Source organism: Bombina bombina, chromosome 3 (genome assembly GCF_027579735.1).
Source record: "Bombina bombina isolate aBomBom1 chromosome 3, aBomBom1.pri, whole genome shotgun sequence".
NCBI classification, from domain to species: Eukaryota; Metazoa; Chordata; class Amphibia; order Anura; family Bombinatoridae; genus Bombina; species Bombina bombina.
The window spans coordinates 857263483-857290930 of record NC_069501.1 but is presented as its reverse complement, the minus strand read 5'-3'; the positions used below and the strand labels follow the sequence as shown (position 1 = coordinate 857290930).

At 42.9% G+C, this 27448-nt stretch overlaps 1 protein-coding gene across 1 annotated transcript in view; it reads left to right on the top strand.

Moving 5' to 3' along the window:
- IPO5 (importin 5) overlaps window positions 1–25706 on the top strand; it is a 411785-nt gene extending 386079 nt beyond the window's left edge. Inside the window, exons 20-22 of the mRNA XM_053705479.1 lie at window positions 3369–3491; window positions 24578–24797; window positions 25417–25706. Of these exons, the coding sequence (XP_053561454.1) occupies window positions 3369–3491; window positions 24578–24797; window positions 25417–25691 (618 nt within the window). The 3' untranslated portion in view covers window positions 25692–25706. The remainder of the gene's footprint in view (window positions 1–3368; window positions 3492–24577; window positions 24798–25416) is intronic.
- The last annotated feature ends 1742 nt before the right edge of the window (window positions 25707–27448 follow it).

The following is a 27448-nucleotide window of genomic DNA, read 5'->3' as shown; positions in this document are numbered from 1 at the left end:
GGTGTTATTAAACTTTTTTTAATTCTTGCACATACATACTGTTACTTGTAAATACATTTCATTATTATATAATTTATGTATGTGTCCGTATCTCTTAAATCAAGTTAGTTTAACCTCCTTTTTGCTAGTACAACTAAATTACTGTGTCGTGAAAAGGTCTAAAAAGTGTGTCACCAACATGAAAAGTTTGGAAAGCTCTGCTCTAAGCTATGGTTGGGCACTTTTATATAAAAGTTCTAAATATTTGTGTTTAAACATTTATTTGCCTTGATTCAGGATGTTCAATATTCCTTATTTCAGACAGTCAGTTTCATTATTTGGGATAATGCATTTGAATAATCAATTTTTTTCTTACCTTTAAATTTGACTTTTTTCCCTGTGGGCTGTTATTGCGTCATTCTTGGCGCGGACTTTTTTTGGCGCAAAAAAATTTTTCTTTATTTCCGGCGTCATACTTGTCACCGAAAGTTGCGTCATTTTTTTACGTTTTTTTTTTTTTTTGCGCCAAAAGTGTCGGCGTTACCGGATGTGACGTCATTTTTGGCGCTAAAAGCATTTAGGCGCCAAATAATGTGGGCGTCTTTTTTGGCGCTAAAAAATATGGGCGTCATTGTCTCCACATTATTTAAGTCTCATTGTTTATTTGCTTCTGGTTGCTAGAAGCTTGTTCACTGGCATTTTTTCCCATTCCTGAAACTGTCATTTAAGGAATTTGATCAATTTTGCTTTATATGTTGTTTTTTTCTATTACATATTGCAAGATGTCTCAGATTGACCCTGAATCAGAAGATACTTCTACAGATACAGTAAAAGTTAGCGGCGCTACCCTGTCCTTGTACACTCTGTCTAATTTAGGGATCAAAGGTTCATTGGCCTCTGGAACCTCTGTCAACAGAACCTCCTTTTAGAAGAAAACGTAAGTGTTCAATTTTAAATCTAAAGGCTGGCTCCTCCGCAGCCGGAGGCCTAGAGGTAGCAGACTCCAATCCAGAAAGTTCAGTCTCTGAAGACTGAGTGTGACCCATCCTTGGATAATTGAAAAACAGACAAATCTAATAAATCACTGGATGACCCCTGGACTTGAGAGCTATGTTTAACCTTGCGCTTGGCATGGCAAGGTAAAGTACTAAGAGCCTCAGACACTGCCGTCTCTAACTGCGTGGTAAACGTCCGATGGTAAAAGGCTCCCTCCAGACGGAGGATCAGGCGTGCTACAGGAAGCTGCATGTGATGCGGGAGATGACTGATGGGTATGCACCTCACGGGACGGTGAGTCCTCAGGTGGACGGCTCAGTAGTACTAAAGGGGTTAACCTTCTTAGACATAATAACCTTGTTGATGCATATGGAACATAATTGAGAGGGCGGGCATACCAATGCCTCCACAATATAGACAGGTATTACTATTAGGAATAGAGCGAGTACCCTCAAGCATATCAAAATTCTCCATAGCTTGCGCTAATAACAGGACAGTGAATGAATTATCTCTTTATTTCTCACAAAAAAGCACCTTAATACTCCCAATGACTGGGGCACTCACCACCTCCTAGACCCAGGCAAACAGAGAAACAAACATTTTCTCTGACAGCTAGCTCGGTCAGGAAAGAGAAAACGAAAGTGTGACCACACCCGGTTATGTGGTGCGCAAGGCAGGACTGCCCCTGCCATGAGAGAAAGCGATACAAGCTGCGCAGCGTTCAAAGTGAAAGTAAAAACCTGTGTGTTCCGGTACCGCATAACAGTCTATGAGCCCAATAAATCTCACACATAAAGCAGCATAAAATCAAAGTATCACATTTGATTAATCCTCACTGTTTAATAAGCTCCCTCAGGAGATATTAACCCAAGATTCTATTAAGATAAAAGGTGCCACACTGTGTTTTCAACATATGTAAAATATGAAATGATCTTGCCAGAATACATGCTGTGGAACAGATAAACAGCCTCTTAAGTGTGACAGTCTTGTAGCATCGCTTCTGACATAGAGAAAAAGCAGACAGCGAAACTAGTCAACACTGGTTGCTTAAAGACACTAAACCCAAAATATTTTGTGATTCAGATAGAGCAAGAAATTTTAAGCAACTTTCTAATTTAATCCTATTACCACATTTTCTTCTTTCTCTTGGTATCTTTATTTGAAATGCAAGAATGTAAGTTTAGATGCCGACCCATTTTTGGTGAACAACCTGGGTTGTTCTTGCTGATTGGTGGATAAATTAATCCACCAATAAAAAAGTGCTATCCAGAGTCCTGAACCAAAAAAACTTACACGCTTTTTTCAAATAAAGATAGCAAGAGATCGAAGAAAAAAGAATAGCAGTAAATTAGAAAGTTGCTTAAAATTGCATGCTCTATCTGAATCACGAAAGAAAAAAATGTGGGTTCTGTGTCCCTTTAAGGAGCTGTTAGCAGGCAGTCTAGATGGGTTCGCAGGAAGACTCTCCCTGCATCTCCAGACTCTCTAACTTTTGTCAATGCTCTCACAAGACTACTTAAAACTCCAGTCCCATATCGAAGGGCATATACCCCTCCTGAGGAACAACTCTGAAATCTTCTGACACTTCTCTGCCATCCTCTTGTGACGAAAGGCAAAGAATGACTGGGATGGGGCAAGTGGGAGAGGTATTTAAAGGGACAGTCAAGTCCAATTTTTTTTTCATGATTTAAATAGGGCATGCAATTTTAAACAACTTCCCAATTTACTTTTATCACTAATTTTGCTTCGTTCTCTTGGTATTCTTAATTGAAAACTAAACCTAGGAGGTTCATATGCTAATTTCTTAGACCTTGAAGACTGCCTCTAATCTGAATACATTTTGACCACTAGAGGGCATTAGTTCACATGTTTCATATAGATAACATTGAGCTCATGCACGTAAAGTGACCTAGGAGTGAGCACTGATTGGCTAAACTGCATGTCTGTCAAAAGAACTGAAATAAGGGGGCAGTCAGCAGAAGCTTAGATACAAGATAATTACAGAGGTAAAACGTGTATTATTATAACTGTGTTGGTTATGCAAAACAGGGGAGTGGGTAATAAAGGGATTATCTTTCTTTTTAAACACCACAAATTCTGGTGTTGACTGTCCCTTTAAGCCTTTGGCTGGGGTGTCTTTGCCTCCTCCTGGTGGCCAGGTTCAGTATTTCCCAATAGGAATGAATGAATGAAGCCGTGGACTCTCCTTATATTAAGAAGGAAAGTAGGTTTCTTTGCTAAATACCCCAAACTGTTATATTGTTTTCATAACTATAGTGGGGCTTCTAAAGCTTACAGATGTAAGTCCTTATCTTTTGAGATTTATTGTCCTTTTTTATAAAAATACAAAAGCAGACATTTTTAAACTTTTTTTTTTTTTTTTTCTCCTACAGGACGATAATGATGTTTACATCCTGACTAAAGTTTCAGACATTTTGCATTCTATATTTAGCAGCTACAAAGAGAAAGTGTTGCCTTGGTTCGAACAGTTGTTACCATTAATTGTTAATTTAATTGTAAGTATTTTTCAATGACAACTGCTGTAACATTTTCAAATTATGACATTTATATTACTTATGTTAAATCCACACAAACACCAAAAACTGGATAAGAATATATTTTTTTAATATTGATCACAAATACTTTTTGAGCTGTTCGTAGTATTTTAAAATCCTTCAAGCTGGTATGTATGTTTTATCTTGTCAAATTGTTTTACATCTGTGGCATGTGTGCTTTGTGTTATATTAAAGGGACATTATACACTGTGAGAGGGTAATAAAAAAATGATAAATTGCATATATAAAAAACTTTGCAATATACTTTATTTATTTTGTTCCCTTTTCCTGTAATTCCATTCTGAAATTGTGCGCTTTTCAGTTCCTGTTAGAAATGGAGGTGCAAAATACTGTTATTTCTTTTACAAGATACGAAGAGTCCCCGGATTTCATCCTTATGGGATTACGCCTCCTGGTCAGCAGGAAGTGGCAAAGAGCACCACAGCAGAGCTGTATGTATAGCTCCTCCCTTCCCTCCCACCCCCAGTCATTCTCTTTGCCTGTGTTAGTGATAGGAAGAGGTAAAGTGAGGTGTTTTGTTTCTTCAATCAAGAGTTTATTGTTTTCTTTCATGTAATTGGCAAGAGTCCATGAGCTACTGACATATGGGATATACAATCCTACCAGGAGGGGCAAAGTTTCCCAAACCTCAAAATGCCTATAACTACACCCCTCACCACACCCACAATTCAGTTTTACAAACTTTGCCTCCTATGGAGGTGGTGAAGTAAGTTTGTGCTAAGATTTCTACGTTGATATGCGCTTCTCAGCATTGTTGAAGCCCAATTCCTCTGAGTACAGCGAATGTCAGAGGGACGTGAAGGGAGTATCACTTATTTGAATACGATGATTTCCCTAACGGGGGTCTATTTCATAGGTTCTCTGTTATCGGTCGTAGAGATTCATCTCCTACCTCCCTTTTCAGATCGACGATATACTCTCAATTTACCATTACCTCTACTAACTGTTTTAGTACTGATTTGGCTATCTGCTATATGTGGATGGGTGTTTTTTGGTAAGTATGTTTTCATTACTTAAGACACTCTCGGCTATGGTTTGGCAATTTATGCATTTATATAAAGTTCTAAATATATGTATTGTACTTATATTTGCCATGAGTCAGGTTCATGTATTTCCTTCTGCAGACTGTCAGTTTCATATTTGGGGAATGTAAAAATTTTTTAGAAAAATTTTTCTTACCTGGGGTTTAGTCTTTTTTTCAATTGACTACTTTTTGCAATTGCGGGTATTAGGCCTGCGGGTGCGTCAAATGCTAAACTTTATTGCGTCATTCTTGGCGCGAAAAAATAAGTTTATGACGCTACTTCGTCATTTCCGGCGTCATACGTGACGCCGAGACCTTTCACACGGCGGCGTCAGTGACGCAAGTGTGTCATTTCCGGTTATTTTTGGCGCCAAAAAAGGAGTTTACGTTGTGCGTCATATTTGGCGCCAAACTTTTCATTATTTCAATACCCCTTGTATGTTTGCCTATTGCTTTTTGCTATCAGAGGCCTATGCTATTGCATTTTTTCCCATTCCTGAAACTGTCATTTAAGGAAATAGATAATTTTGCTTTCTCCTACATTGGTGTATCCGGTCCACGGCTTCATCCTTACTTGTGGGATATTCTCAATCCCTACAGGAAGTGGCAGAGAGCACACAGCAGAGCTGTCCATATAGCTCCCCTCAGGCTCCGCCCCCCCAGTCATTCTCTTTGCCGCTCTAACTAGTAGACCACGGGGGTGGTAAAGAATATGTGGTGTTTAGTTGTAGTTTTTTATTCTTCTATCAAGAGTTTATTTTAAAATAGTGCCGGCTTGTACTATTTACTCTGCAGCAGAAAGTGATGAAGATTTCTGCCGAGAGGAATATGATTTTAGCACCAGTAACTAAAATCCATTGCTGTTCCCACGCAGGACTGTTGAAACCAGAGAACTAAAGTTGGGGGGAACAGTTTGCAGGCTTAACTGCTTCAGGTATGATCAGTCATTTTTCTAACAAGACCTAGTAATGCTAGAAGACTGTCAGCAATCCCCTCTGGGATAGGTAAGCCATTTTTCTTTGACTCTGTATAAAATTATGGCTTATATTAAGGGCTCTATGCTGGTTGACACTATTGTGGGCTAAATCGATTGCTTTTTAGCATGTTTTCACTATAAATAAGGTGTTTTTTCAGACTTTAAAACACTTTTGGGGTTTTATTTTGCGCCTGGCACTTATTTGGACACCTATTCTAGTCAGAAAGGCCCCTCCACTCTGGAATGAAGAGGGAGGAGGCCTCATTTTCAGGCCTCAGTTGCACAGTTGTTTTGCTTAGGCAGTTCATGCAGCTTCATGTGGGGAGTCCAGAGGCATCAGGAAAGACTCCAGAGAGGCTTATTTCCTACGAAAATAATCCCTAAGGAAGGTAAAGGCCACAGTAAAAAGCTGTGGCATAGTACTGTAGTGTTTTTAACAGGTTAATTGCTGTTATTAGCTCCGGTTTGGGCATTAAGGGGTTAATTGGTCTGAAAGCATTAAGACACTGTGGTGAAAATTTCATTAAAATCGGATGTTTATTTGATGGTTTTTTGATGTTTTAGTAATAAAGTGTGCACTTTTATTATTTAAAGACACAGTAACGTTTTTGTCAAAAATAATTTTTATTGCATTGAAGATCTGTTTAAGTCTCATGTCTGACCCTTCAGATAACCTATGTTCTGTATGTTCAAAGGCCAAGGTGGTTCCCCCATTAAATTTATGTGTGAAGTGTGCCATAGCGTCCAAACAGCTTAAGGGACCGTACAATCACTCTTAAAGATATAGCCCAAGATGATTCTTTAGCTGAAGGTAGTGAGGATAGCTCACTATCCTCTCCTTCTGTGTCAACACCAGCTATGCCCACGCAAGCGATGCCCAGTACATCTAGTGCGCGAATTGCTATTACTATGCAACAGTTAGCAGCAGCAATGGATAATTCTCTCGCAGCATTTTTATCCAAACTGCCAGCTTTTCCTAGGAAGCGTGATTGCTCAGTTTTAAATACAGAAAATGAGCAAGCAGACGCAGAGGATAATTTATCTGTAGTGCCCTCACATCAATCTGACTTGGCGGTGAGGGAGGGCCTGTCTGAGAGAGAAATTTCTGACACAGGAAAAGTTTCTCAGCAGGCAGAGCCTGATACCATAGCATTTAAATTTAAGCTTGAACACCTCCGCGCTCTACTTAAGGAGGTCCTAGCTACTCTTGATGATTGTGACCCTTTGGTGGTCCCAGAAAAATTGTGTAAAATGGATAAATTCTTAGAGGTCCCAGTACACACTGATGCGTTTCCGATACCTAAGAGGGTGGCGGATATAGTGAATAAGGAGTGGGAGAAGCCAGGTGTACCTTTTTGTTCCCCCTCCTATATTTAAGAAAATGTTCCCCATTGTTGACCCCAGAAGGGACGCGTGGCAGACTGTCCCTAAGGTAGAGGGGGCAGTTTCAACGCTAGCTAAGCGCACAACTATACCAATAGAAGACAGTTGCGCTTTCAAAGATCCTATGGATAAAAAATTAGAAGGTTTACTTAAGAAAATTTTTGTTCAACAAGGTTTTCTTCTTCAACCAATTTCTTGCATTATTCCTGTAACCACTGCAGCTGCTTTTTGGTTTGAGGAATTGGAAAGCTCACTCCAGTAGGAGACTTCTTATGATGAAGTCATGGATAGAATTCACGCCCTGAAGTTGGCTAATTCTTTCATTACAGATGCCGCTTTTCAGTTAGCTAAATTAGAGGCGAAAAATTCTGGTTTCGCAATAGTGGCGCGTAGGGCGCTTTGGCTAAAATCGTGGTCGGCGGATGTGTCGTCCAAAACAATATTCCTTTCAAGAGTAAGACCCTATTCGGGCCAGAGTTGAAAGAAATTATTTCAGATATCACTGGGGGAAAGGGCCATGCCCTTCCACAGGATAGACCTTTCAAAGCTAAAAATAAGTCTAATTTTCGTTCCTTTCGCAATTTCAGGAACGGACCGGCTTCTACCTCTACAGCCACTAGGCAAGAGGGTAACGCACCCCAGCCCAAACCAGCATGGAAACCATTGCAAGGCTGGAACAAGGGTAAACAGGCCAAAAAGCCTGCTGCTGCTACCAAGACAGCATCAAGGGGTAGCCCCCGATCCGGGACCGGATCTAGTAGGGGGCTGACTTTCTCTTTGCTCAGGCCTGGGCAAGAGATGTTCCGGACCCCTGGGCACTAGAAATTGTCTCTCAGGGGTATCTTATAGAATTCAAGGACCTTCCTCCAAGGGGAAGGTTCCACATGTCTTGCTTATCTTTAGACCAGATAAAGAGACAGGCATTCTTACATTGCGTAGAAGACCTTTTAATAATGGGAGTGATAAACCCAGTTCCAACAGCATAACAAGGACTGGGATTTTACTCAAACCTGTCTGTAGTTCCCAAAAAGGAAGGAACTTTCTGGCCAATTCTGGATTTAAAAATCCTAAACAAATTCCTCAGAGTTCCATCATTCAAAATGGAAACCATTCTGACAATTTTACCAATGATCCAGGAGGGTCAATATATGACTACCGTGGACTTAAAGGATGCGTACCTGCATATTCATATCCACAAAGATCACCATCAGTTTCTGAGGTTCGCCTTTCTGGACAAGCATTACCAGTTCGTGGGTCTTCCCTTTGGATTGGCCACTGCTCCCAGAATTTTCACAAAGGTGCTAGGATCCCTTCTAGCGGTGCTAAGGCCAAGGGGCATTGCAGTAGCACCTTACCTAGACGACATTTTAATACAGACGTTGTCCTTTCACAAAGCAAGGGCTCATACGGACATTGTTCTAGCCTTTCTAAGGTCTCACGGGTGGAAGGTGAACATAGAAAAAAGTTCTCTGTCCCCGTTCACAAGGGTTCCCTTCCTGGGAACAATAATAGACTCGGTAGAAATGAAAATCTTTCTGACAGAGGTCAGGAAATTAAAACTTTTGATCACTTCTCGAGTTCTTCAATCCATTCCTCAACCCTCCATAGCTCAGTGCATGGAGGTAATAGGACTAATGGTTGCGGCAATGGACGTGGTTCCTTTTGCTCGAATTCATTTAAGACCATTGCAACTGTGCATGCTCAAACAATGGAATGTGGATTATGCAGATTTGTCTCCCCAGATTCAGATGGACCAGCAAACCAGAAACTCACTCCTCTGGTGGTTGTCTCAGGATCACCTGTCTCAGGGAATGAGTTTCCGAAGACCGGAGTGGATCATTGTCACGACCGACGCCAGCCTCTTAGGCTGGGGCGTGGTCTGGAAGTCCCTGAAGGCTCAGGGTCTATGGTCTCGGGAAGAATCTCTTCTCCCGATAAACATTTTGGAATTGAGAGCGATATTCAATGCGCTCCAGGCATGGCCTCAACTAGCGGAGGCCAAATTAATCAGATTTCAGTCGGACAACATGACTGTAGTGTACATCAATCATCAGGGGGGAACAAAGAGTTCCCTGACGATGAGGGAAGTATCCAAGATCATCAAATGGGCAGAGGATCACTCCTGCCATCTATCAGCAATTCACATCCCAGGAGTGGACAACTGGGAAGCGGATTATCTGAGTCGTCAGACTTTCCATCCGGGGGAGTGGGAACTCCACCCGGAGGTTTTTGCTCAGCTGACCCAGCTATGGGGTCACGTCAGAACTCCAAAGTTACACGTTATGGGTCCAGGTCCAGGGATCCCAAGGCGACATTGGTAGATGCCTTAGTAGCGCCTTGGTCGTTCAATCTAGCTTATGTCTTTCCACCGTTTCCCTTTCTCCCCCGGCTAGTAGCCAGGATCAAACAGGAGAAGGCTTCGGTAATTCTGATAGCTCCTGCGTGGCCACGCAGTACTTGGTATGCAGACCTGGTGAATATGTCATCGGTTCCACCATGGAAGCTGCCTTTGAGGCAGGACCTTCTAATTCAAGGTCCATTCGAACATCCAAACCTAGTTTCTCTGCAACTGACTGCTTGGAGATTGAACGCTTGATTCTAGCTAAGCGTGGGTTTTCGGAATCAGTTATAGATACTCTGATCCAGGCTAGAGAGCCTGTCACCAGGAAAATTTACCATAAGATATGGCGGAAATATCTTTGCTGGTGCGAATCCAAGGGTTACTCATGGAGTAAGATTAGGATTCCAAGGATACTATCTTTTCTCCAAGAAGGATTGGAGAAAGGTCTAGTCAGCTAGTTCTTTAAAGGGACAGATATCTGCTCTGTCTGTTTTGTTACACAAGCGTCTGGCAGCCATGCCAGATATTCAGGCGTTTTGTACAGGCTTTAGTCAGAATCAAGCCTGTCTACAGACCTGTGGCTCCTCCATGGATTCTAAATTTAGTTCTTTCAGTTCTTCAAGGGGTTCCGTTTGAACCTCTACATTCCATAGATATTAAGTTACTATCTTGGAAAGTTTTGTTTTTAGTAGCTATTTCTTCTGCTAGAAGAGTTTCTGAATTGTCTGCTTTTCAGTGTAATTCACCCTATCAGGTGTTTCATACAGATAAGGTCGTTTTACGTACCAAACCTGGTTTTCTTCCAAAAGTGGTTTCCAATAAGAATATCAACCAGGAAATAGTTCTTCTTTCTCTGTGTCCTAATCCAGTTTCTAACAAGGAACGTCTGTTACACAATCTTGATGTGGCGGAAAAGCATCATCCGGTTGGCTTATGAGACTGCTGGAAGGCAGCCTCCTGAACGAATTACAGCTCACTCTACTAGAGCTGTGGCTTCCACATGGGCTTTCAAGAATGAGGCTTCTGTTGAACAGATTTGTAAGGCAGCGACTTGGTCTTCACTGCATACGTTTGCCAAATTTTACAAATTCGATACTTTTGCTTCTTCGGAGGCTATTTTTGGGAGAAAGGTTTTGCAAGCAGTGGTGCCTTCCGTTTAGGTTACCTGACTTGTTCCCTCCCTTCATCCGTGTCCTAAAGCTTTGGTATTGGTTCCCACAAGTAAGGATGAAGCCGTGGAGAAAACAGAATTTATGTTTACCTGATAAATTTCTTTCTCCTATGGTGTATCCGGTCCACGGCCCGCCCTGGCATTTTGGTCAGGTTTAAATTTATTTTTTGTAAACTACAGTCACCACTGCACCCTATGGTTATCCTTTTTCTCCTAACCGTCGGTCGAATGACTGGGGGGCAGAGCCTGAGGGGAGCTATATGGACAGCTCTGCTGTGTGCTCTCTTTGCCACTTCCTGTAGGGATTGAGAATATCCCACACGTAAGGATGAAGCCGTGGACCGGATACACCGTAGGAGAAAGAAATTTATCAGGTAAACATAAATTCTGTTTTATATGTTTTTTTTCTCTTACATTGCTCGTTTTCACATGAGACCACTACAGCTTTGTATGCTGAATCAATTATACAAAGATATCACAATTAATATCCTTGAATCCCAATGTACGACACTCTCTGACATGGTGGATAGATCACCATCGTTTGGTTCAAGGGGCTTCTTTTGTTCGGCCAACCTGGACTGTGATCTCAAAAGATGCGAGTCTTTCAGGTTGGGGAGCTGTTTGGGGATCTCTGACAGCACAAGGGGTTTGGAAATCTCAAGAAGCGAGATTACCAATAAATATTTTAGAACTCCGTGCAATTCTCAGGGCTCTTCAGTTCTGGCCTCTGCTAAAGAGAGAACCGTTCATTTGTTTTCAGACAGACAATATCACAACAGTGGCTTATGTCAATCATCAGGGTGGGACTCACAGTCCCCAAGCTATGAAAGAAGTATCTTGGATACTTGCTTGGGCGGAATCCAGCTCCGGTCTAATCTCTGCTGTGCATATCCCAGGTGTAGACAATTCGGAGGCGGATTATCTCAGCCGCCAGACTTTACATCCAGGGGAGTGGTCTCTCCATCCAGATGTGTTTTCTCAGATTGTTCAGATGTGGGGTCTTCCAGAGATAGATCTCATGGCCTCTCATCTAAACAAGAAACTTCCCAGATATCTATCCAGGTCCAGGGATGTTCAGGCGGAAGCAGTGGATGCGTTGACACTTCCTTGGTGTTATCATCCTGCTTACATCTTCCCGCCTCTAGTTCTTCTTCCAAGAGTGATCTCCAAAATCATCATGGAACAGTCTTTTGTGTTGCTGGTGGCTCCAGCATGGCCACACAGCTTTTGGTATGCAGATCTGGTTCGGATGTCCAGTTGCCCGCCTTGGCCGCTTCCGTTACGGCCGGACCTACTATCTCAAGGTCCGTTTTTCCATCAGGATCTCAAATCATTAAATTTGAAGGTGTGGAAATTGAATGCTTAGTTCTAAGTCAGAGGTTTCTCTGACTCAGTGATTAATACTATGTTGCATGCTCGTAAATCTGTTTCTAGAAAGATTTATTATAGAGTTTGGAAGACTTACATTTCATGGTGTTCTCATAAATTCTACTGGCATTCTTTTAGAATTCCTAGAATTTTACAGTTTCTTCAGGATGGTTTGGATAAGGGTTTGTCTGCAAGTTCCTTGAAAGGACAAATCTCTGCTCTTTCTGTTTTATTCCACAGAAAGATTGCTATACTTCCTGATATTCACTGTTTTGTACAGGCTTTAATTCGTATTAAGCCTGTCATTAAGTCAATTTCTCCTCCTTGGAGTCTTAATTTGGTTCTGAAGGCTTTACAGGCTCCTCCATTTGAACCTATGCATTCTTTGGACATTAAACTACTTTCTCGGAAAGTGTTGTTCCTTTTGGCTATCTCTTCTGCTAGAAGAGTTTCTGAGCTATCTGCTCTTTCTTGTGAGTCTTCTTTTCTGATTTTTCATCAGGATAAGGCAGTTTTGCGGACTTCTTTTCAATTTTTAGATAAAGTTGTGAATTCTAACAACATTTGTAGAGAAATTGTTGTTCCTTCCTTATGTCCTAATCCTAAGAATTCTTTGGATGTGGTAAGAGCTTTGAAATATTATGTGGAAGCTACTAAAAATTTCAGGAAGACTTACTGTCTGTTTTTTCTGGTCCTAGGAAGGTCAGAAGGCTTCTGCTATTTCCTTGGCTTCTGCTATTTCCTTGGCTTCTTGGTTGAAACTTTTGATTCATCAAGCTTATTTGGAGTCGGGTCAGGCCCCGCCTCAGAGAATTACAGCTCATTCTACTAGATCAGTCTCCACTTCATGGGCTTTTAAGAATGAAGCTTCAGTTGATCAGATTTGCAAAGCGGCAACTTGGTCCTCTTTGCATACATTTACTAAATTCTACCATTTTGATGTATTTGCTTCTTCGGAAGCAGTTTTTGGTAGAAAAGTTCTTCATGCAGCTGTTTCAGTTTGATTCTTCTGCTTTTGATTTAAGTTTTTTTCTTTCAAAATGAAAATAAACGTATTTTTTTGGGTTGTGGATTAATTTTTTTGGGTTGTGGATTAATTTTTTGCAGCGGAATATGGCTGTTTTTTTTATTCTCTCCCTCTATAGTGACTCTTGAGTGGAAGATCCACATCTTGGTTATTGATATCCCATATGTCACTAGCTCATGGACTCTTGCCAATTACATGAAAGAAAACATAATTTATGTAAGAACTTACCTGATAAATTCATTTCTTTCATATTGGCAAGAGTCCATAAGGCCCGTCCTTTTTATGGTGGTTATGATTTTTTGTATAAAGCACAATTATTTCCAAATTTCCTTTGTTGATGCTTTCTACCCACTGTTTAACTGCTTGGCTATTCGTTAAACTGAATTGTGGGTGTGGTGAGGGGTGTATTTATAGGCATTTTGAGGTTTGGGAAACTTTGCCCCTCCTGCTAGGATTGTATATCCCATATGTCACTAGCTCATGGACTCTTGCCAATATGAAAGAAATGAATTTATCAGGTAAGTTCTTACATAAATTATGTTTTTTAAATAGTGCCAGTGAGTGCTATTTTTCTCAGGGATGGAGCATCAGATGTTTCAACAAGGGGAACTGAGGAGTTTAGTCTATATACTCACTCCCCATGCTGGTGCTGCCCTGTTAATGGTCTTATAGGAATATCACATAAGGCCCTCTTTGTCCCCACAGACCTACAGGAGGTGATGTAAAGAGTCCTCTTAATCGTGTGGGACAGGTCCAGATCAGCACTACGGTATGTACAGCCTTTTTGTTTTTCTGGGAGAGGCACAGTACCGTTTTTCAGAATTTAAAGGCACAGTACTTGTTTTGTTATTTCATATATCTGACACGACCAATTCTATGTGCTTATGTGGAACTCCCTCTTACATTTTGTTCCTCTTGTACTGAGAGGGCTTTACAGTTTAAAGAACAAATTTTCTTTCATGCAAATAACCCTAAGGATGCTTCTCAGCTTGAGGAGACGCAGGGTATGCCACTACTTTCTCCCCAAGCGTCACAGCCTTTAACACCTGCTTAGGCACCATCAACTACGTCCACTTCATTTACTCTGCAGGATATGGTGGCTGTTATGTCATCTACTCTTACTGAGGTTTTGTCCAAGTTGCCAGTGTTACAAGGCAAACGTAGTAGAAGGGCGGATCAGATGGTCCAGGCGACTTCTGACTCTTTGATGGCGATCTGACATACACTCCCAGAGCTCTGAAGGGGAATTGTCTGATTCAGGAAGTGCATTGCCCCAGACAGATTCGGACGTAATGTCCTTTAGATTTAAGCTTGAACACCTCCGTCTGTTGCGGGAGGTTTTGCTGACTCTGGACGACTGTGATTCTATTGTGGTTCCTCCAGAGAAATTGTGTAAGATGGACAAATATTTAGAGGTCCCTTCTTATTCTGATATTTTTCCAGTTCCTAAGAGAATTTCGGAAATTATTACAATGGAATGGGAAAGGCCGGGTATCCCGTTTTCTCCTTCCCCTACTTTTAAGAAAATGTACCCTATAGCTGACACCGTTCGGGATTCTTGGCAAACGGTCCCTAAGGTGGAGGGAGCTATCTCTACCCTGGCTAAGCGTACGACTATCCCTATTGAGAACAGTTGTGCTTTCAAGGACCCTATGGATAAAAAGTTAGAGGGTCTTCTGAAGAAGTTATTTGTTCATCAAGGGTTTCTTCTACAACCGACGGCCTGCATTGTGCCAGTCACAACTGCAGCTGCCTTTTAGTTTGGCGCCTTAGAGTCTCTGAAGACCGATGCTTCTTTAGAGGAAATAATGGACAGAATTAAGGCCCTTAAGCTGGCTAATTCTTTTGTTACTAATGCCGCCTTTCAGATTGCAAACTTGGCGGCTAAGAATGCAGGTTTTGCCATTTTAGCGCGCAGAGCCTTATGGTTAAAATCTTGGTCTGCTGATGTCATCTAAATCCAAGCTTTTGACCATTCCTTTCAAGGGAAAGACCCTATTCGGTCCTGACTTGAAAGAGATCATTTCTGACATTATGGGAGGTAAGGGTCATCAACTACCTCAGGATAAGTCTTCTAAGCAGAGGAATAGACGGTAATTTTCGTTCATTTCGAAATTTCAAGGGAGTCTCCTCTGCCGCTTCCACTAAACAGGAAGGGAATTTTGCACAAGCCAAGACTGTCTGGAGATGCAACCAGGCTTGGAACAAGGTTAAAACAACCCAAGAAGCCCGCTGCTGCTCCCAAGACAGCATGAAGGGACAGCCCCCGATCCGGCACCGGATCTAGTTGGGGGCAGACTTTCTCTCTTTGTCCAGGCTTGGATGAGACGTTCAGGATCCCTGGACACTGGAAATCGTGTCTCAAGGGTATCAGCTGGAGTTCAAAAATTCCTTCCCAAGGGGAAGGTTCCTTCTTTCACGATTGTCTGTAGACCAGATAAAAAGAGGCGTTTTAAGTTGTGTAAACTACCTATCTACTATGGGAGTAATTTGTCCCGTCCTGATACAAGAACAGGGGCAGGGGTTTTACTCAAACATTTTCATGGTTCCCAAAAAAGAGGGAACTTTTCGACACATTTTAGATCGCAAGAGTCTAAACAAGTTTCTCAAGAGTCCCATCCTTCAAGATGGAGACTATTCGGACAATTCCATTGATCCAGGAGGGTCAATATATGACTACCGTGGATTTAAAGGATGCATACCTTCACATTCCTATCCACAAAGATCATCACCAGTTCCTAAGATTTGCCTTTCTGGACAAGCATTTTCAGTTTGTTTCTCTGCCCTTCGGGTTGGCCACGGCACGCAGGATCTTCACAAAGGTTCTAGGGTTTCTGCTGGCGGTTCTCAGACTGCAGGGTATTGCAGTGGCACCTTATCTGGACGATATTCTGATCCAGGCATCGTCTTATCAACTGACAGTCGCATACCAACATGGTTCTGGCCTTTTTAAGGAATCACGGGTGGAAGGTGAATCTAGGAAAGAGTTCACTAGTTCCACAGACAAGGGTTCCCTTCCTGGGAACTCTGATAGATTGTGTCCATGAAAATTTTCTTGACGGAGGTCAGAAAGTTAAAGATTCTGAATACATGCCGCGCTCTTCAGTCCATTCCTCTGCCTTCAGTGGCTCAGTGTATGGAGGCAATTGGATTAATGGTAGCGGCAATGGACATCATTCCGTTTGCTCGATTTCATCTCAGACCTCTACAACTGATAATGCTCAGACAATGGAATGGAGATTATGCAGATTTGTCTCCTCATATAGATCTGGATCAGGAGACAAGAGACTCTCTTCTTTGGTGGTTGTCACAGGATCATCTGTCCCAAGAGACGTGCTTCCGCAGACCCTCATGGGTAATAGTGACAACTGACGCCAGTCTTCTAGGTTGGGGTGCAGTCTGGAACTCCCTGAAGACTCAGGGTGTGTGGACTCGGTCGGAGTCTCTCCTCCCAATCAATATTCTGGAATTAAGAGCGATATTCAATGCGCTTCAGGCTTGGCCTCAGTTGGCTTCGGCCAAATTCATTCGGTTCCAGTCGGACAACATCATGACACTGGCTTACATCAATCATCAGGGAGGGACAAGAAGTTCCTTAGCGATGACAGAAGTATCGAAGATAATTTGGTGGGCGGAAGCTCACTCTTATCTGTAAGCAATGTACATCCCAGGAGTGGACAACTGGGAAGCTGACTTTTTGAGCAGACAGTGTTTCATCCGGTCGAATGGGAACTCCATCCGGCGGTCTTTGCCGCTTTGATTCTCAGGTGGGGCAGACCGGAATTGGATCTGATTGGGTCTCGTCAGAATGCCAAGCTCCCAACATACGGATCCAGATCAAGGGATCCTCACGCCGAATTGATAGACGCCTTGGCAGTGCCTTGGTCGGTCAACCTAGCTTATGTGTTTCCACCGTTTGCTCTCCTTCCCCGGGTGATTGCTCGGATCAAACAGGAGAGGGCTTCGGTAATTCTAGTCGCCCCTGCGTGGCCACGCAGGATTTGGTATGCGGATCTAGTGGACATGTCCTTTCTGCTACCGTGGAGGCTTCCATTGATGCAGGACCTTCTCATTCAGGGACCCTTCCATCCCCCGAATCTAGGTTCTCTACAGCTAACTGCTTGGAGATTGAACGCTTGATTTTATCTAAGCGAGGGTTCTCTGATGCGGTCATTGATACCTTGATTCAGGCTCGTAAGCCTGTTACTAGAAAGATTTACCATAAGATATGGCGTAAATATCTTTATTGGTGCAAATCCAAGGGCTACTCGTGGAGTAGGATTAGGATTCCCAGGATTTTATCTTTTCTCCAAGAAGGATTGGAGAAAGGGTTATCAGCAGGTTCCTTAAAGTGACAGATTTCTGCTTTGTCTTTTCTGTTACAAACGTCTGTCAGATGTTCCAGACGTTCAATCTTTTTGTCAGGCTCTAACTAGAATCAGACTTGTGTTTCGACCAATTCCTCCTCCTTGGAGTTTGAATTTAGTTCTTAATGTTCTTCAAGGGGTTCCGTTTGAAGCTATGCACTCCATAGATATTAAGTTATCTTGGAAAGTTTTGTTTTTGGTTGCTATTTCCTCTGCTCGCAGAGTTTCTGTGCTTTCAGATTTACAATGTGATTCCCCTTATCTTATTTTTCATTCTGATAAGGTGGTCTTACTTACCAAACCTGGTTTTCTTCCTAAGGTGGTTTCTACTAAGTATATTAATCAGGAAATAGTGGTTCATTCCTTGTGTCCTAATGCTTCTTCAAAGAAGGAGAGTCTGTTACATAACTTAGACGTGGCTCGTGCCCTGAAGTTTTACTTGCAGGCGACTAACGATTTTCGGCAATCATCTTCATTGTTTGTTGTTTTTTCTGGGAAACGTAGGGGCCAGAAAGCTACGGCTACCTCCTTTTCCTTTTGGCTGAAGAGTATCATCCGTCTTGCTTATGAGACTGCTGGACAGCAGCCTCCTGAAAGAATTACGGCTCATTCCACTAGGGCTGTGGCTTCCTCATGGGCGTTTAAGAATGATGCTTCTGTTGAACAGATTTGCAAGGCTGCAACTTGGTCGTCTCTTCACACTTTTTCCAAATTTTATACTTTTGCTTCATCTGAGGCTGTTTTTGGGTGAAAGGTTCTTCAAGCAGTGGGGCCTTCCGTTTAGGTTCCTGTCTTGTCCCTCCCTTTCATCCGTGTCCTATGGCTTTGGTATTGTATACCATAAGTAAGGATGAAATCCGTGGACTCGTCGTATCTTGTAAAAGAAAAGGAAATTTATGCTTACCTGACAAATGTATTTTTTACGATACGACAAGTCCACGGCCCACCCTGTTTTTCTAAGACAGGTTTTTATTTTTGTTAAACTTCAGTCACCTCTGCACCTTGGCTTTCTCCAACATAGGTGTGTCCGGTCCACGGCGTCATCCTTACTTGTGGGATATTCTCTTCCCCAACAGGAAATGGCAAAGAGCCCAGCAAAGCTGGTCACATGATCCCTCCTAGGCTCCGCCTACCCCAGTCATTCTCTTTGCCGTTGTACAGGCAACATCTCCACGGAGATGGCTTAGAGTTTTTTAGTGTTTAACTGTAGTTTTTATTATTCAATCAAGAGTTTGTTATTTTAAAATAGTGCTGGTATGTACTATTTACTCAGAAACAGAAAAGAGATGAAGATTTCTGTTTGTATGAGGAAAATGATTTTAGCACCGTAACTAAAATCCATGGCTGTTCCACACAGGACTGTTGAGAGCAATTAACTTCAGTTGGGGGAACAGTGTGCAGTCTCTTACTGCTTGAGGTATGACACATTCTAACAAGACGATGTAATGCTGGAAGCTGTCATTTTCCCTATGGGATCCGGTAAGCCATGTTTATTAAGATAGTAAATAAGGGCTTCACAAGGGCTTATTAAGACTGTAGACTTTTTCTGGGCTAAATCGATTCATTATTAACACATATTTAGCCTTGAGGAATCATTTATTCTGGGTATTTTGATATGATTATATCGGCAGGCACTGTTTTAGACACCTTATTCTTTAGGGGCTTTCCCTAATCATAGTCAGAGCCTCATTTTCGCGCCGGTATGGCGCACTTGTTTTTGAGGACAGCATGGCATGCAGCTGCATGTGTGTGGAGCTCTGATACATAGAAAAGTCTTTCTGAAGGCATCATTTGGTATCGTATTCCCCTTTGGGCTTGGTTGGGTCTCAGCAAAGCAGATTCCAGGGACTGTAAAGGGGTTAAATATAAAAACGGCTCCGGTTCCGTTATTTTAAGGGTTAAAGCTTCCAAATTTGGTGTGCAATACTTTTAAGGCTTTAAGACACTGTGGTGAAATTTTGGTGAATTTTGAACAATTCCTTCATACTTTTTCGCAATTGCAGTAATAAAGTGTGTTTAGTTTAAAATTTAAAGTGACAGTAACGGTTTTATTTTAAAACGTTTTTTGTGCTTTGTTATCAAGTTTATGCCTGTTTAACATGTCTGAACTACCAGATAGATTGTGTTCTGACTGTGGGGAAACCAAGGTTCCTTCTCATTTAACTATATGTATTTTATGTCATAAAAATTTTTAGTAAAAATGATGCCCAAGATGATTCCTCAAGTGAGGGGAGTAAGCATGGTACTGCATCATCCCCTCCTTCGTCTACACCAGTCTTGCCCATACAGGAGGCCCCTAGTACATCTAGTGCGCCAATACTCCTTACTATGCAACATTTAACGGCTGTAATGGATAATTCTATCAAACATATTTTAGCCAATATGCCCGCTTATCAGCGAAAGCGCGACTGCTCTGTTTTAGAAAATTCTGTAGAGCATGAGAACGCTGATGATATGGTTTCTGAAGGGCCCCTACACCAGTCTGAGGGGGCCAGGGAGGTTTTGTCTGAGGGAGAAATTTCAGATTCAGGAAACATTTCTCAACAAGCTGAACCTGATGTGATTACTTTTAAATTTAAGTTGGAACATCTCCGCGCTCTGCTTAAGGAGGTGTTATCCAATTTGGATGATTGTGATTATCTGGTCATTCCAGAACCACTATGTAAAATGGAAAAGTTCTTAGAGGCCCCGGGGCCCCCCGAAGCTTTTCCTATATCCAAGCGGGTGGCGTACATTGTTAGTAAAGAATGGGACAGGCCCGGTATACCTTTAGTACCTCCCCCCATATTTATAAAATTGTTTTCCTATAGTCGACCCCAGAAAGGACTGATGGCAGACAGTCCCCAAGGTCGAGGGGGCGGTTTCTACTCTACACAAGCGCGCCACTATACCCATAGAAGATAGTTGTGCTTTCCAAGATCCTATGGATAAAAAATTAGAAGGTCTGCTAAAAAAAGATGTTTGTTCAGCAAGGTTCCCTTCTACAACCAATTGCATGCATTGTCCCTGTCACTGCAGCCGCGTGTTTCTAGTTTGATGGGCTAGGAAAGGCGATTATTAGTAATTCTTCTTCTTATGAGGAGATTATGGACAGAATTCGTGCTCTTAAATTGGCTAATTCTTTCACCCTAGACGCCACCTTGCAATTGGCTAGGTTAGCGGCGAAAAAATTCTGGGTTTGCTATTGTGGCGCAGAGCGCTTTGGTTAAAATCTTGGGCAGCGGATGCGTCTTCCAAGAACAAATTGCTTGACATTCCTTTCAAGGGGAAAACACTCTTTGGCCCTGACTTGAAAGAGATTATCTCTGATATCACTGGGGGCAAGGGCCACGCCCTTCCTCAGGATAGGTCTTTTCAAGACCAAAAATAAACCTAAGTTTCGTCCCTTTCGCAGAAACGGATCAGCCCCAAGGGCTACGTCCTCTAAGCAGGAAGGTAATACTTCTCAAGCCAATCCAGCCTGGAGACCTATGCAAGGCTGGAACAAAGGAAAGCAGGCCAGGAAACCTGCCACTGCTACCAAGACAGCATGAAATGCGGGCCCCCGATCCGGGACCGGATCTGGTGGGGGGCAGACTCTCTCTCTTCGCTCAGGCTTGGGCAAGAGATGTTCTGGATCCTTGGGCGCTAGAAATAGTCTCCCAAGGTTATTCTCTGGAGTTCAAGGGGCTTCCTCCAAGGGGGAGGTTCCACAGGTCTCAGTTGTCTTCAGACCACATAAGAAGACAGGCATTCTTACATTGGGTAGAAGACCTGCTAAAAATGGGAGTGATTCATCCTGTTCCATTAGGAGAACAAGGGATGGGGTTCTACTCCAATCTGTTCATAGTTCCCAAAAAAAGAGGGAACGTTCAGACCAATCTTAGATCTCAAGATCTTGAACAAGTTTCTCAAGGTTCCATCGTTCAAGATGGAAACCATTCGAACACTTCTTCCTTCCATCCAGGAAGGTCAATTCATGACCAAGGTGGATTTCAAGGATGCGTATCTACATATTCCTATCCACAAGGAACATCATCGGTTCCTAAGGTTTGCATTCCTGGACAAGCATTTCCAGTTCGTGGCGTTTTCTTTCGGATTAGCCACTGCTCCTAGGATTTTCTCATAGGTACTAGGGTCCCTTCTGGCGGTGCTAAGACCAAGGGGCATTGCTGTAGTACCTTACTTGGACGACATTCTGATTCGAGCGTCGTCCCTTCCTCAAGTAAAGGCTCACACGGACATTGTCCTGGCCTTTCTCAGATCTCACGGATGGAAAGTGAACGTGGAAAAGAGTTCTCTATCTCCGTCAACGAGGGTTCCCTTCTTGGGAACTATAATAGACTCCTTAGAAATGAGGATTTTTCTGACAGAAGCCAGAAAAACAAAACTTCTAGACTCTTGTCGGATACTTCATTCCGTTCCTCTTCCTTCCATAGCGCAGTGCATGGAAGTGATAGGTTTGATGGTAGCGGCAATGGACATAGTTCCTTTTGTGCGCATTCATCTAAGACCATTACAACTGTTCATGCTCAGTCAGTGGAATGGGGTCTATTCAGACTTGTCTCCGAAGATACAAGTAAATCAGAGGACCAGAGACTCATTCCGTTGGTGGCTGTCCCTGGACAACCTGTCACAAGGGATGACCTTCCGCAGACCAGAGTGGGTCATTGTCACGACCGACGCCAGTCTGATGGGCTGGGGCGCGGTCTGGGGATCCCTGAAAGCTCAGGGTCTTTGGTCTCGGGTAGAATCTCTTCTACCGATAAATATTCTGGAACTGAGAGCGATATTCAATGCTCTCAAAGCTTGGCCTCAGCTAGCGAGGGCCAAGTTCATACATCTTCCATCGCTAGGGAACTCCTTGTTCCCCCCTGATGGTTGAAGTGACCAAAATCATTCTATGGGCGGAGTCTCACTCCTGCCACCTGTCTGCTATCCACATCCCAGGAGTGGAAAATTGGGAAGCGGATTTTCTGAGTCGTCAGACATTGCATCCGGGGGAGTGGGAACTCCATCCGGAAATCTTTGCCCAAGTCACTCAACCGTGGGGCATTCCAGACATGGATCTGATGGCCTCTCGTCAGAACTTCAGAGTTCCTTACTACGGGTACAGATCCAGGGATCCCAAGGCGGCTCTAGTGGATGCACTAGTAGCACCTTGGACCTTCAAACTAGCTTATGTGTTCCCGCCGTTTCCTCTCATCCCCAGGCTGGTAGCCAGGATCAATCAGGAGAGGGCGTCGGTGATTTTGATAGCTCCTGCGTGGCCACGCAGGACTTGGTATGCAGATCTGGTGAATATGTCATCGGCTCCACCATGGAAGCTACCTTTGAGACGAGACCTTCTTGTTCTAGGTCCGTTCGACCCACTCCAGCTGACTGCTTGGAGATTGAACGCTTGATCTTATCAAAGCGAGGGTTCTCAGATTCTGTTATTAATACTCTTGTTCAGGCCGGAAAGCCTGTAACCAGAAAAATTACCACATAATTTGGTATATCTGTTGGTGTGAATCTGCAGGATTCCCTTGGGACAAGGTTAAGACTCCTAAGAGTCTATCCTTCCTTCGAGAAGGATTGGAAAAAGGATTATCTGCAAGTTCCTTGATGGGACTGATTTCTGCCTTGTCTGTGTTACTTCACAAAAAGCTGGCAGCTGCGCCAGATGTTCTAGCCTTTGTTCAGGCTCTGGTTAGAATCAAGCCTGTTTACAAAATTTTGACTCCTCCTTGGAGTCTCAACCTAGTTCTTTCAGTTCTTCAGGGGGTTCCGTTTGAACCCTTACATTCCGTTGATATTAAGTTATTATCTTGGAAAGTTTTGTTTTTGGTTGCAATTTCTTCTGCTAGAAGAGTTTCAGAATTATCTGCTCTGCAGTGTTCTTCTCCTTATCTGGTGTTCCATGCAGATAAGGTGGTTTTGCGTACTAAACCTGGTTTTCTTCCAAAAGTTGTTTCTAACAAAAACATTAACCAGGAGATAGTTGTGCCTTCTTTGTGTCCTAATCCAGTTTCAAAGAAGGAACGTTTGTTGCACAACTTGGATGTAGTTCGTGCTCTCAAATTTTACTTAGCAGCTACTGAGGATTTCAGACAAACTTTGTCTTTGTTTGTTGTTTATTCTGGTAAACGGAGAGGTCAAAAAGCAACTTCTACCTCTCTCTCCTTCTGGATTAAAAGCATTATCCGATTGGCTTATGAGACTGCCGGACGGCAGCCTCCTGAAAGAATCACAGCTCACTCCACTAGGGCTGTGGCTTCCACATGGGCCTTCAAGAACGAGGCTTCTGTTGATCAGATATGTAAGGCAGCGACTTGGTCTTCACTGCACACTTTTTCTAAATTTTACAAATTTGATACTTTTGCTTCTTCTGAGGCTATTTTTGGGAGAAAGGTTTTGCAAGCCGTGGTGCCTTCCATTTAGGTGACCTGATTTGCTCCCTCCCTTCATCCGTGTCCTAAAGCTTTGGTATTGGTTCCCACAAGTAAGGATGACGCCGTGGACCGGACACACCTATGTTGGAGAAAACAGAATTTATGTTTACCTGATAAATTACTTTCTCCAACGGTGTGTCCGGTCCACGGCCCGCCCTGGTTTTTTTTAATCAGGTCTGATAATTTATTTTCTTTAACTACAGTCACCACGGTAACATATGGTTTCTCCTATGCAAATATTCCTCCTTAACGTCGGTCGAATGACTGGGGTAGGCGGAGCCTAGGAGGGATCATGTGACCAGCTTTGCTGGGCTCTTTGCCATTTCCTGTTGGGGAAGAGAATATCCCACAAGTAAGGATGACGCCGTGGACCGGACACACCGTTGGAGAAAGTAATTTATCAGGTAAACATAAATTCTGTTTTTCCTTTCTCTTACTAACTTCAATCGAATGACTGGAGGTGGGAGGGAAAGGAGGAGCTATATATACAGCTCTGCTGTGGTGCTCTTTGCCACTTCCTGCTGACCAGGAGGCATAATCCCATAAGTAAGGATGAAATCCGTGGACTTGTATCGTAAAATAAATAAATTTTTTATCAGGTAAGCATACATTTCCTTATTCCACACTGCCATTGGCTGCACACTCTAGTGACCTAACTATAACTGTTACAACATGGCAGCTCCCATTGGTTTATAGACACTAAAACTTTACACTTATTTTTTCAATATTTAAACAACTAATGGAACAATAAAAAATGGCATTCTCAGACTAATCTTCTTTGAACACATCTTTCTATCTAGCATTTTAGTGTTTTAATGTCCCTTTAAAGCACTTCAGTATTTAGGTAATAAGCAATTAAACAAATGAATAAAATAAGTGACTAAGTAATTGTCAGTTATAGAACATTTTGTATAGCATAGTCATTGTCCTAATTGTATTTGTTATACATTTTGCAGTGTCCTCACAGGCCCTGGCCAGACAGGCAGTGGGGCCTTTGTATTTTCGATGATGTTGTAGAGCACTGTAGCCCTTCCTCTTTTAAGTATGTTGAATACTTCTTGAGACCGCTATTACAGTCCATATGTGATAACAGCCCTGAGGTTCGGCAAGCTGCAGCATATGGTATTGGTGTGATGTCACAGTTTGGAGGGGAAAATTATCGATCCTTTTGTACAGGTACCCCATTATGTATTTATCTAATGCTCATATTTATTGTACTTTTTTTTTTTTTTTTTTTTTTTACTTTTTTTTTTGTGTTTAAATTAGCTTTGTTCTTTGGGATAAGTAATTTCCTGTGCTTTTGTTTGCTTTATAGATTATGTATAAGACAGGTCCAAGTTTTATAAAGAATATCTACACTCGCAAAACATAGAATCAAGACAAAAAAGTCTCTCTCTCTCATATACAGTACATATAGATATATATATATATATATATATATATATATACATACACACACACACAGTATATATGTATATACAGTATATATGTGTGTGTTTAAACTTAATTTGTTAAATGCTGACATGATACAATACCCATTGGTGCTCTGAGCTACTACAGTATTTAAAATGCTGAGAATATCCAGCTATGCTTCAAGTGCAAAGAAAAATAACACTGAAACAGCAATAACTTTTGCTAGAAGCATTTTTGCCAACACATTTTTTTCTTTGTGTGTAATATCTTAAGTGTGTTTAGAATTAAACTGATGCAATCCAACAATAGACCAAATTCAAATACGCGTTTGCAGCATTTTTTGTAAATGTTAATTTTCATAACTTGTCTTTCCACATTGCAGAAGCTCTTCCACTTCTTGTTGGGGTTATTCAAGCCCCTGACTCTAAAACCAAAGAGAATATCAATGCAACAGAGAACTGCATATCTGCAGTAGGAAAAATCATGAAGTTCCGACCTGATTGTATCAATGTAGAGGAGGTCCTGCCCCACTGGTTATCATGGCTTCCTCTTCACGAGGACAAGGAAGAAGCAGTACATACGTTTAACTTCCTTTGTGACCTTATTGAAAGGTATAAACAAATTCTTTATTCATCGCAAATGGAGTACAAAAACTAAATATGTCTGACATTTGTAACCTTTATATCTTGTTTTATACATAAATATACAGTGCCCTCCACTAATATTGGCACCCTTAGTAAAAAAAAAAAAAGGGGGGGGGGGGCTTAAAAGGCTGTGAATAGTTCTTTATTTAACTTTTTGATCTTTTGTTCAAAAGATATTAAACACAACCCAGGTTTATCCAAAAAAAGAATAATCTTTGTTAAATGTGTGGCACGATTATTCTATCTATTGAGTTCTTGTAAAGCGCGGCTATTAACCCGTAAGGGTCTCAAGGCGCTGAGTGTTGCAGTTCAGTCGAAGAGCCAGATCTTGAGGTCCTTTCTGAACTTAGGGCGGTAGCTTGTTTAAGGTGCAGTGGGAGGGTGTTCCAAGTCTTGGCAGCCAGGTGAGAGAAGGATCTGCCTCCCGCTGTGGTTTTCCTGATGCGGGGGATGAAGTTGTCTGGCAGGGGTGTAGAAGGTAACGCTGTGGTTCAAATATTCGGGACCGATGTTGTGGAGGGCCTTGAATGCGTGGGTGAGAAGCTTGAAGGTTATTCTTTTGTTGATGGGGAGCCAGTGCAGGTCCCGCAGGTATTTGGTGATGTGGCATTGACGAGGGATGTCAAGGATTAGTCTGGCCGAGGAGTTCTGGATGCGCTGTAGTCTCTTTTGGAGCTTGATGGTGGTGCCGGCGTAGAGTGCGTTACCATAGTCCAGTCGGCTGCTTACTAGGGCGTGAGTGACAGTCTTCCTGGTCTCGGTTGGGATCCATTTGAAGATCTTTCGCATCAGGTGAAGTGTGTGGAAGCATGCAGAAGAGACGGCGTTGATTTGCCGGTCCATGGAGAGCGATGAGTCCAGGATGACGCCTAGATTTCGTGCATGGTCGGTGGGGGTTGGAGGGTGTCCGAGGGCTGTGGGCCACCAGGAGTTATTCCACGCGGATGTGGTGGGACCGAGGAAGACGACTTCGGTCCTGTCTGCGTTCAGCTTTAGGCAGTTGTAGTTCATCCAGGTGGCGACTGCTGTCAGCCCTTCGTGGACGTTTCTCTTGGCGGTGGTGGGGTCACTGGTGAGTGACATGATTAGCTGGGTGTCGTCGGCGTAGGAGACTATGTTGAGGTCGTGTCGTCGGGCGATGGCGGAGAGAGGGGCCATGTAGATGTTGAATAGGGTGGGGCTCAGAAGAGTCTTGGGATACACCACAGCTGATTTCTGTGGGCTTGGAGGTGAAGGGTGGGAGTCTAACTTTCTGGGTTCTTCCGGTGAGGAAGGAGGTGATCCATTCCAGGACTTTGTCGCGTATGCCGGCATTGTGTAGTCGGTTGCGGAGGGTGAGGTGGGAGACAGTGTCAAATGCTGCTGAGAGGTCTAGGAGAATGAGGGCGGTGGTCTCTCCTCGGTCGAGTAGGGCGAGGATGTCGTCTGTGGCGGCGAGGAGGGCGGTCTCGGTGCTATGGTTGCTCCTGAAACCGGATTGGGAGGGGCCAGGGTGTGGTTGGCTTCAATTTAGTCAACGAGTTGCGCTTTAATGGACTTCTCAATGACATTGGGCGGTAGTTCTTCGGATCATTGGGGTCAGCCGTGGTTTTTTTCAGTAGGGGTTTTAATTCTGCGTGCTTCCAGTCATCTGGGAAGGTGCCGGTTTCGATGGAGCAGTTGATGGTGCTGCAGAGCTCGGGGGCGATGGTGTCAACCACTTTGTTGAAAATGTGATGCGGGCATGGGTCCGAGGGTGCTCCGGAGTGGATTGATCTCATGAATCCTGAT